Below are 12,172 nucleotides of genomic sequence, written 5' to 3' on the forward strand. Positions count from 1 at the left end.
AGAAAGAAAGAAAGAAAGAAAGAAAGAAAGAAAGAAAGAAAGAAAGAGGAGAAAGAAAGGGAAAAAACTGAGGGAGCCAAGAGGTGATTCTTAAAAAAAATATAAGAAAAGTCCTCTTTGATTCACCTAAAGTCATCAGTCTATGAGAGGCATACCTGGTACTCTTATTAAAATTTCTACAGCTGCATTGAGGTAATTAGTTTGTTTTTATGTTGGATAAATCCCTAGATATAAAGTTTTCCTCTGTTGCCAAATAAAAACTCTTTCAAAACATCTGAAATCCATTCTTGACTTCATAATAGAATTTTTAGGTGTACTTCATGTAATTTAATTTCAACAATTAAAAACTAAAATTTTGACCATCTCTTGGAATATAGGGCCGTGCACATCCATAAGAAAACATGTTATCTAGAATATTTAGAAAATATCTTTGTCTTTCCTTTTCCATAACCCTCTTTTTAAAAATCCCTCTTTATTCACAGCTACTTGTAAAATGGGATAGCTTAGGTAGGCTTGTTTATACCATGTCAGCCCATTCCCTGGTCATGGCTAACTGGATCAAAGGAGGGTATCTGACCCAGCTTGTCCAACTGAACTCCTTCTCCTACTCCAAATTCCTTTTGCTTTGGGGTGCTAAAAATCCAGGCCAGGTTAGCTATTGGCACTGGACCACAGGTGATATAGGCTGAGAAGGCTGAGGCTGCTATTTTGAGTAGCCTTGATGGGCAACATGAAAACTTCAGAGGCTGGTCTGTAGATTCCCAGACAGAATAGAGATGAGAGATTTGATTTCTCCAGTGAGAGAGCAAGAGGCAGCAAGTGGTTGTGGTTCTTGCCTTCCATTCTTCTGTTGGTTCCAGTCCTCTGAGTCCTGTTCTTCTATCTGAGATTGCCCTTTCTGTCTTACTTTTTTGGAGCTAGTTTGGTTTTCCTGCCCTTACCACTAAAAGACCCTTGACTGCGGCATATAACATTACCTATGATGTTAAATAACTTAATTCAACTGTGGAAAACATTCAGTTTGGAATACGTAAGCCTATAGGTTTAGTTGGAATCACAAAGCCATAAAACAAACAGTCCATTTAGTCATGGTTCTGTGGTAGATAATGAAGGAATTACAAATGTCATTTCTTTCAAATAAAGGTCACCTCCCCAAAGTACAAAAATAAATTCTAGCTTAGTGAAATATTAGTTTTTTGTATAGGTATGATTATTCTAAAGCTCTGTCAACTTTTAAAAATGGTTCTTCCCCCTTGTTTTTTTTCCATTATTTCGTTCTATAAAGCACTAAATCTCACATTTTCAAGATTCATAACATCCAACTACCAACACACACATATATATACACATATACATATATATATAATATCTTTAGACATGTATACAAGTAGACGTCTTTCTACTTCCATGCTAAATCTCCAACTCTATTCCATAGTTTAAAAAGTTTTTTGATATAATTTCAACCTTAGAGAAAAGTTGGCAAGGGAGGTATAAATAACTCTTTTCCTTCACCACTGAAAAGTAAGTAGGCCATGGGATGCCCCCCTCAAAGACCTTAGTGTGTGATTGCTACAAACAAGGACATTCTCCTACATACCAACTGTACAACTAACAAAGTCAGGAGATTAACACGGATACATTTCTACGATCTAATCTATAGACCCTATTCAAAATTCATCAATTGTTCCAAATGGGTCTGTCCTTACAACAAAAGGATCCAATCCAGGATCATGTGTTGCATTTAGTTGCCATGTCTTTTTAGCCTCCTTCAATCTGGAGGAATTTTTTAATCTTTCCTTGAATTTATGACCGTGACATTTTGTAGAATGTTCCTGAATTTGGATTTGTCACATATTCCCTCACGATTATATTTTTGGTGGCAATATCATGGAAATGATACTGAGGTCATCCCACTGCATCCTACCATATGGTTTGTGATTTTTACTTGCCCCATTACTGGTTGTGTTCACTCTGATCAATTGATTTAGTTTTGTCTGCCAGGTTTTGTCCTGTAAAGTTTCTTTTTTTTTTTTTTTAAGATTTTACTTATTTATTTAACAGAGAGAGAAAGAGAGAGATAGAGAGAGAGAAAGCACAAGCAGGGGGGAACAGCAGGCAGAAAGCCCGATGTGGGGCTGGATCCCAGGACCCTGGGATCATGACCTGAGCTGAAGGCAGATGCTTAACCAACTGGGCCATCCAGGTGCCCCTCCTCTAAAGTTTCTGTTTTTCTTTTGTAATTATGTATTTTATGAAGTATTTTAAGACTATGTAAATATCCTATTTCTAATCAAAACTTAACACACTAGTTTAGGATCCACTGAAATTTGGGGATGAATTAATTATTACTACGATGACTGCCAAATGATAATTTTAAAAATTTCATTATTTCTTCTGTATTTATCAGTTGGCATTCTTCTGCGAGGAAAATCTTTCACTTCTTTCCATTCATTTATTTAGAAATAAGTGCACAAGTATGGATTAATAGATTTCTATTTTATTTAAAGCGTTACCATCATTACTATCATTATTATCATTATTTTGATGCTCAAATTTTCCCAGATTTGCTCAGTGAGAATTCCTTTAATTTGGTTTCTGTGTCCTTTTGACATGTCTCCATTATTCTTTTAATATTTCCTTCCTTTTTGGCACATTAAGTACCAGGGTCATCTTATAGCCAATAAAATCAGCCTTTCTCCAAGAATCTTGGCTTCCTCTAACTTGAGACTTACATTTAAAAACCAAGAGCTAGGTGCTTGAAGGGTTTGCTCTTAGGGCATCAATGTCTGCTAGTCCTCTAGTGGAAATAACTAAGTAACATGCATGCATGCGCGCACACACACACACACACACACACACCATGCACGTTCCATTATATTTATTTTTATATTTGTCTCTATATTTTGAAAACCATGAGCTCACACTGATACCTCTGATTCTAATCTAACAGCGCTGGGGGTTCAGTTTTCTTCCTTTCCATATTTGTAATTCTTTTCTCTAAAATTAAGAAATGTGGCTCTCCTTGTTCTCATTATATTTCCTGATGGTATTAATTCCCCTTTATGTAACAATCTCTTGTCTCCATCTTGACCCCTACACAGGTGTCCTTCTTACCTAGTTCGGGCTCTGACAACCTGATGAGGGGTTATCACCATCTCCCCAGACAGATGCTCTCCTTGTCCCACCTGGGGACTCAACAATCCATGCCTAGCACTGTTACGACCACCCTCCCATCATGGACACCTTTCTCTCCCCTTTCAGGCCCAAACCACATGCTGAGTCACACCCCACACTCCTGTGCCTGCTCACTCCCACCAAAGGCTTTTTTTCTGAATGATTTGGGAAGAAAGGAAGGATTGACAGGAACTTCACAGTTTTTAAGTTCAGGTACGACTGCCTCACTTGATGCTAAAAGTGGGTTATTAAATAAATAAATCACAACTTCTCTTTGACCTACATTACTCATTGGGGATTTGGTCTAAAATTGGGCATGTGGGTAATAAGAGATTTAAAGCCATAAAATATTCTGTCATAAGAAAAATGTCTAAATAAATCAAAAGGAGTACATTCTGTACTTTTGTATTGAAATGTTAACCATCCTATTAGAAATGAAGTTCCCCAGAGAGAAATCCATAGAAATGAGAACTGAGACTGCCCTTCAAATTTAGTCTCTCTTTCATTTTCCAGTCCAGATAAGGACTGCTTTTCCAGACATTAGCTGATTTGCCTAAAGGGGTTTACCTCCTGGGAGATCATATTATTTATTGATTGATTATATACTAGTGACTGCTAATGTATTTCATTTATAATGTTTACAAGCTCCCTTGTCTTTTTACTTTCTGAGGTGTCTGGGGGGTTTCTGTAAAAACATATCCATTTAACAACAACAAAAAAAGGTTTTCTTAAAGGCTGTATTCATAACTAGTATTAGCAAACTGAATCTTACTTTTAGTATAATTAAGTAGCTTGATACTTAAAGTAATACCAAATTTCTTCCAGCAAAGGGCTACTTTCTATTTTTGAAACAAAAAGAAGCTATTTTGGGAACTCACATTTTCAGTATTTAGCAACTATTTTTAAAAATATTTAGTTACTGTTTATTAACTACCTACTATGTGTAGAACACTGAGCTAGTGAGAATACTATTTCATGATAATGGTAATAGCTCAAATTTTTTAAATGATAAAGTGTCAATAATTATACTAAGTAGTTTGCTTGTATCATGCCATTTATTTTTCACAGCATTCAACCATCTGAGGTAGAGAATATTCTTTTTCGTACTTGTAGACGAGCATTTTGATGTCCTATGGAAAATCCTGCCTCTCATTCATTCACTCATTTGGGAGTATTTGCTGAGCGCTTTCAAGATGCCGATACCATGTTTGGCCCTAAAGACCAAGTGCTGGACCAGACAGAGACTGTGGCATCATGAAGCTTATAGCTTAGCAGGGAAGGGAGTCAAATTAAACATATGATTAAAATCAAGTGTGACAACTGGTTAGCTAAACAAAGTATGGGGGGTTGGGGAGGTACTCAGCCAGGCAAACAGAAGTTAGCTGGGTGCATGGGTGAAGGGAGGTTTCTCTGTAGGGAAAGCATCATGTCTGTAACTGGTCACAAAATTTAGTAACACTATACTAAGATACACAGAGAAATTGTAGTTTCTTCCTTTTGCCTCTGTTACGGCCTTTCTTTGTGCCCCTACCTACTGGTGGGGAAGGCAGTAAACCTTAGTCAGATCCAATAAAAAGAAATATCCAGTCTCTCTTGGATAAAAGTGCCTGCCCCATCTCTCAGATGGCATCCCTTCTCCTTCCTCCCTCCTGAAGATGGGACTGTGCGTACAGGATGAGGGATGGCTTAATAAGACCCTAGGGCAGGGAGAAGAGGGAGTGTCCTTGGGTGTGGTGGGTCTCTAGCTGCTGGGGCCACATGCCCGTGTGTCTGCCCGGCTGCAAGGCGCCCGACTGGCCTCCCACGCTGGCGCGGGCATTAGCTGGGCTTGTAGTCCACTCTCCTCATGCAGGCAGGGCACGCTGGAGTTCCTCTGGGCAGACTTGGGCTCACGTGGGCTTCAGCCGGAGCTGAGAACACTCTGAGGTCTGGCTGTGACTCCTATTCAGATCCGGCCCAGGTGATTCACTCTGTGCCTCACTGCCCATCCTGAGCAACCCCTCTAGGAATTTCCCAGATTCTTGGTGACTTTGGGGCTTCTGGACATTGATGGGAGGGTTTAGGGAAGCTCGACTTGAGTATTTCTTCTACTGAATCACTTTACATGTCCCGATGTAGATGACAAGGACGTGGCTTGGTCCACTCTGCAACGGTGGCCTCTCTGGAATGTGGATGACAATGGTGGGGAGCTTCTTCCTGCCCTTGCTGTCAGCTTCACTTTTGTAAAGCTCATCTCACTCTCCTGCCTCTTTCTCGGTTTCATCTTTCCACAATCTCCCTAGAATTGGAAAGTGTTCCCTCTTCTTCCTGTTCTCTCTTGTGTGAAACCCTCTGGTGTATCCCTGGAAATTTATTCTCTGTATGCTAAAGAGAAGATAAAACAATTTAGACAGACCTTTCTCAAGAGGTAGCCTGGGTCTTGCTACCCAGAAAATCATAAGGCAAAGGCCTACACAAGGGCTAGTGGAAGCCATTGACCAGAATACTGAGCAAGACAGTGCCAGGACCAGCTATGCTTTCCGAAAGGGTGCCCCTGGCTGCAGTGTGGAGAACGGGACCGGAAGGAAGGGAGGAAGACTGGATGCAGGGGTTGAGGGAAGGAGAAGTGCAGGAGGTCAGGTGGGAGATAGCGGCCAGTACTAGGGAGAAGCCAGAGAGATGGAGACCGGGGATACATGTAATAGAGAGACAGAACTTTGCAACTAGTTGTAGATGTGGGAGGTAAAGACGAAGGAAGACTCTTGGGATGAGCCTAAGATTTCTGACTTAAGCAATGAAACAGGACTGGTGACTTCTTCCAAGACAAGAAACTCTTGACATGAAGCAGATTTCTGGGGATGGCTGAGGTGGTGGAGTTCCACTTGGACATTTTGAAGACTGGTAGCCATCCGGGCACAGTCCTTCGGGAGCCAATAATGAGCTTACTATTGATTTTGTGAGGTGAGAAATTCAAATAAAATGTATTCTAAAACACTACTCCCAGCTTCAGCCTTCCCCGAACATTTGATTTCAATGTTAAATGAGGACATCGGTTTTCAATGTAAATGCGGCAGGTTGTGGCTTATCACATTTGACTCCTTCTGCCCTTGAGGAGATTTACTAGGCATGCACCTCCATCCCCAGGTTTTAATTCATTTGGAAACCTACAAATCGTTTTAGGCAAACTGAATCCAAGTCATCTTACCACAGGGAACAGAAATATAAGCATTATCTTCATGCAAATAATAGCATTTTAGTATCAGACACTGTGAACACACTGAGTAGGTGACTGGCCCTCTTTTCTAATTGTTGATGAAAATAAAGTCCGTAACTCAATTCATCCAAAACCAACGCCCTCATTTTGTCAGTTTCCCAACTTACGATTATTTACAAAGGTATCACATAAAAGTCCACTTTGTTATTTAGGTATATGTTTTTAATCTAGACTACTTTGGAGGGTGTCCCAGGAAGGTGCATTTCTCAAAGCTGCTGGTTTACCAGTTTTTCTTTCATGACTGAAGAGAACGGCCCTTCCTATGGAGCAATATAAAGCATTTTGTTGTTGTTCTTTTCCATTTCAGGCACAAGTTGGCTGTTAGTATCCTAACCCAGCCAGATTGTGCCAACACACAGCTCTGAACTCAACCAGCAACAGACTAGCTGCATCCCAATTGTTCATCAGAAATTCACTGTCAAGCTCACTGTTGCTCAGCAGTTTTCAAAAACTCAACTGAGGGAAAAAAAAAAAAGGTGCATGCATGGCTGTTTGAAGAATATGCGATTCATCCATTCCTCTCCAGATGCTCTGAAATTCATTCTGGGGGTAAGCCAGATCCCTAGGGAGCTACATACTCGGATATTAAACTCAATTAATTTCCACCTTCCCTAAGCTTCAGTTTCCAAAATGCAAAATGAAGTAACATTCATTCATTCAACTATTACTCACTGCACTACTACACCCAAAGCATTAGGTCTACAAGATAGAGTAAGATGAAATTCTACCTCTGAAAGAGCCTATCTATCTTCCTAAGTATTTTTATCAAAGGATAAGGACCAAATAGATAGTGAAAATCCTATGTGATAAACACAAAAAGGGAGAAATATAAAGGGTAAAGAAGCACAAGGAGGGACACCTTCCCCAGCCAGAGTAAGGGAAAGGTGACTGAAGGACACTTGACATGGAGACGTTCTAGAATAATGTGGCCCACCGTCCCAGGAGCAGTGCACTCAACAGGAATCCAATGAGAGGAGGCGTGGAAGGACATTGTCATACTGCTAAATAACTGCCCAGATGAACAGGGAACGTATCAGTTATGGTGCCTTTGGCTATGACACAGAAACCCATTTGGCTTAGTAAATATGGAAATTTATTATCTCACATGACAAAAGGTCCAGAGAGAGGGCAGGCGCTGGAATCCATTGATTCAGTGGCTCAGTTCTACCACTGAGGACCCTCGTTCTTCCTGCCTCTCAGCTCCGCCTCTCCCAGGGTGGCTCTCCTCTTGGGATAGAGCAAGGGGGCTGCAGCACGTTCACGCATGGCAATAAGACAGACAGGGTCCCAAGAAAGAAAGAGACCACCTCTCCCTGTGCCTCCGTCTTACGACAGGAACAATTTTCCCAGAGACCTTTGAAGGTTTCCCTTCATGTCTCGAAATCTTGCATTTGGACACATGCCCATTTGTAAAGCAACTAATAAGGGCTGTGGGACTATCACGTAGGCTTAGTGTCAGCATCTGGGGTGCTATTTCAGACCATCAACCCGCATACTGCTACAGTGCTGTGAGCACAGGCTCGCTGGCTTGAAAAGAGTCACTTTTCCTTCTGGGAATCTCTCACTGACCAAACTTATAAGAAAAATCCCTGCACTTTCTTCCCTCAGTGGGATACTGTTTTTTCTCCACTTTCAATGCCTAGAAAGCGAGGCTGAGGGCTCATTTTGCAGCCCAAACTCACGCATTTCAAGCCACACTTACCAAAATCTACGAGTTTGATTCCACCCTCAGTGGTCAACAGAATGTTATTTCCTTTTACATCACGGTGGATGGTTTTGTTGTTATGCAAATGCTGAAGGCCCTAAGGGGTGGGAGATATAGAATGACTTTTAAAGAAAGCATCAAACAAACAAGTATTTTTCAGAAGGGTGCGTTTGTGCAAAATCAATCGGAAATACTGGTCAAAATTAACATTCAAACATTCTTAAAATGTTTCACATTGAATTAGTCAAATCAAAATACCTCATTTCCACTTTGGACTTTATAAAAATTCATAAACGAGAGCATCCCCTTCCTTAACTCTTATCAAATACTTCATTAAAAACATGTTGATCTCAGTGGATGAAACATTCTGTCTACTTATTTTAAATAATGGCAAATAAAAATCTATTAATAAAAAGTACACATTATCTGCCTTCATCACAATCAGTCTCAGAAATATAGGTGGGACATCAGAACTCAGGGTTCTGCTGACACAAAGGAGGGTAGGTGTCTTTTTTTTTTTTTTTTTTTTAAGATTTTATTTATTTATTTGAGAGAGAGAGAGGAGGAACACAAGCAGGGGGAGCGGGAGAGGGAGAAGCAGGCTTCCCTCCAAGCAGGGAGCCCGATGCGGGGCTTGACCCCAGGACCCTGGGACCATGACCTGAGCCGAAGGCAGATGCTCAATGACTGAGCCACCCACGCGCCCCTTGGTTTCTAATAAAACAAGGAATTAGTAACGCTAAACATTTCAGATTTTGCATATACTCTTGCATCAATCAATACTAATGTAGTGATATTTTTCTAAAATTAGGATCCATGTTTTTTATTGAACTAGGACTACCTCATAATTAATGCATGAACAATTTAAATTACCTTACCAATAGTGCTTCATGTAAAATATAGGCAATTATGGGTTCACTCATTCTTTTGCCCTTCTTCAGAAATCCCTTCACAAGATCAGCCACTGATCCTCCATTGCACAGCTATAAGGGAATATTCCAAGATATTAAAATGGATATGACATTTTAAGTACTTGCTCTAAAAGGTTTTCTAAAAACATTTTTTTGAAATTGTTCCGATTTTTTGTTTCAAACGATTGCTCTCATCATCTTTATGGCTTCATAAATGAAATGAACAAATAAAATGTACTAACGCACAATTAATTATTAGAAAACAGTTTTCATGTGAGTTACTTTTTAGAAGAGACCCTGGAGAAGCCCTGGGCTTGATTTTTAAATTCAAGGAGAATAATTATGATTCCACAAATTAGTCCCCAATTTTAGGATCTAGGGCTTAAAAAAAAAAGTATTCTTGATTTCTGATTGTTTAATTAATAGTGCAATAAGATTCTATGACCTCAATACAAGGCTACATACTATTTTGTACATGCATTCACTTAAAAACAAGCCCCCTTTGTGGCAAAATTTCAGAATGCATTGAAATAAGGACTACAAACATTTCAGAAAACTGTTTTAAACATCATGCTTCTCAGGCTCTTTAGCTTCTTCCCGCCCCAACACCACAGAAGTAGGGGAATCTAAGTGAAAAAACAAAAGGGAAGACCATGGTAGGGAATTTTTCACATGCACATTCTCCAAAGTTAGGTAACATTAAATCCCACAGAAAACTTTCAAAAGAGCAGCAGATTTGCAGAACAGAGAAGCACCAGAGAGGGGCGATAATTAGGTAAATGGTCCCGGTGAAGCTTGGACCCCGTGAGTATTGATCTATTAATCTCTGACCCTTTAGTCTCTACCTTCTGCCCTGATTCTCCTCTGGGGCTCTGGTCCATGGTCTTACCCTGACTTTTCAGCCTTCTCTCCTGCCTGCCTTTGTTACCCACCAGGGCCTGGGAGCTAAAAGCCATAATTTCCATGACTTTATTAAGCTAAATAGAGGCAGAGAAAATCGGCGAGAGGATGTAAACTCCTGGCATCCTAGTTTGAAATACTGAACACATTTTCTCCCAAAATTTTCCTAACATGATAATTCAATTGTATTGGATGCCCAACACTTCTGATACATTATGGATTAGGTAATCATAGCTCAGATGTGTTGAGCACATACTTTGTGCCATGAACATTTCTAATCCATTCACACAAGTTATCTCTATATCTCGCCTCTCCCTCAGTAGGTATTATCATCTCCATATTAAAGATTGGGAAAGTGAGACACAAAATGATAAAGTAACTCTCGAAAGATCACACAGGAGTGACAGAGCTAAGATAGGAACTGGGACAGTGTGATTCTAGAATGGAGCCTTCACACTTAACCAATTTGCAGCTGATGCCTTTCTACATTCAAAGAAAACTTCTTTCAGCTTATAGAGGTGCAGTCCCAGCATTCCCAAACTTGCATTTTCTTCTGCATCAGGAAGAGGAATACTATTTCGCTGGACAAACAGAAGACTCTTGCTGTCCATGCAACAGAGAACAGGGTCACGCTGCCCCCATTGTGGCCTAGCATGATTGGTTCAAAGAATTACTCAAAATTGAAAAGAAATTCAAATTTCTTTAAATTGCATGGCACTTATTTCAAAGAACCAAATTTTAGGGGTACCGGGGTGGCTCAGTTGGTTAAGTGTCTGACTCTTGATTTCGGCTTAGATCATGATCTCGGGATCGTGAGATCAAGCCCCGCATCAGGCTCTGCTCTAGGCATAGAACCTGCTTAAGATTCTCTCTCTCCCTCTCCTTCTGCCTCTCCCCTGCTCATTCTCTCTCTCTCTCAAACAAAACAAAACAAAACACCCAAATTTCAGGGCCAGTTTTAAAATATCTAAAAATCACCATGGGGAGACTAAGTGTCCTTTCCAATTTCTCCAAAGTGTGGCTTCTTTTTGGCTGCATCTTCTGGGGTTGATTGTAAATGCAAGAGGAAATGGCTGGAATGTTAGGGGAGGGATAAAGGAACCCTAAAGAATGTGCAGGAAATAAAATAAAAAAGGAGCTACAGGAAGAACTAATGCAGTCCTGTAATTCACACTAAGCAGTTCAAATTTTACTTTCTGTAGTCAATTTTTATTTCAAACAGTTGTTTTTCCCATCTAGTAAAGTTTAGAATACAGAATTCTTTGTAATAAATTCTTCACTTTGTTTTTTAAAGTAAGGTATATTGAGATACAATTTACATACAATAAAATTAACGCAATTTAGCTGAAATTCTGAGTTTTGACAAGTGCATTCATCATCTAACCACTACCACAATCCAGATATCGAACAAATCCAGGACATAAAAACCTTCCTTGTGTTTCTTTGTAGTCAAACCTTTCCCTAGCCCTTGGAAACCACTAATCTGTTTTCTGTCCCCATTTGCAAGACTGTCATAGAAACTGGGTCATAAGGTTGTAGCCCATTGAGTCTGGCTTCTTTGACTTTACCTAATGAACCTGAAATTCATCTCTATTGTTGAATATTTCTTTTCTAAGGTTTTAATGTTGTTCATTCCTTTTTTTTTTTTTTTTTAGAGAGAGAGAAAAAGTGTGAGAGAGCATGAGCAGGGAGAGGGGTAGAGGGAGAAGGAGAGAGAATCTCAAGCAGACTCCACACTGAGTTCAGAGCCTGACGTGGGGCTCAATCTCATGACCCTTCGATCATGACCTGAGCCAAAATCAAGAGTAGGATGCTCAACCAAATGAGCCACCCAGGCACCCCGTTGTTCATTCATTTTTTTAATGCTGAGTATTCCGTTGAATAGATAAGCCACTGTTTGTTTATTCATTTGGTAACTGAAAGACATTTGAGGTATTTCCAATTTGGGGCAATTATGAGCAAAACCCTTGTAAACACTGCATACAGTTCCTCACATGAATATACCTTTCATTTCTCTTAGTAAGTACCTAAGACAGGGGAGTGTTGAGTCCTATGAGTCATATGTTTAACCTTCTAAGCATCATCCAAACTATTTCTCAAAGTGCCTATCCCATTCTGCATTCCCACTAGTGGTGTATGAGAATTCCAGTCGCCCTCCATCCTTGCCAGCAGATATTATGAAGTTTTTTAAAGCCATTCTAAATAGCAGTGTTATCTCATTATAGTTTT

At 39.9% G+C, this 12,172-nt stretch overlaps 1 protein-coding gene across 1 annotated transcript in view; it reads right to left on the reverse strand.

Moving 5' to 3' along the window:
* MYO3A (myosin IIIA) overlaps positions 1–12,172 on the reverse strand; it is a 221,092-nt gene that overhangs the window by 186,035 nt on the left and 22,885 nt on the right. Inside the window, exons 3-4 of the mRNA XM_035029490.1 lie at positions 9,011–9,115; positions 8,130–8,229 (exon numbers count right to left, since the gene is read on the reverse strand). Of these exons, the coding sequence (XP_034885381.1) occupies positions 8,130–8,229; positions 9,011–9,115 (205 nt within the window). The remainder of the gene's footprint in view (positions 1–8,129; positions 8,230–9,010; positions 9,116–12,172) is intronic.

Source organism: Mirounga leonina, unplaced genomic scaffold (assembly GCF_011800145.1).
Source record: "Mirounga leonina isolate KUSES-001 unplaced genomic scaffold, KU_Mleo_1.0 Mir_242, whole genome shotgun sequence".
In the NCBI taxonomy this organism is placed as follows: domain Eukaryota; kingdom Metazoa; phylum Chordata; class Mammalia; order Carnivora; family Phocidae; genus Mirounga; species Mirounga leonina.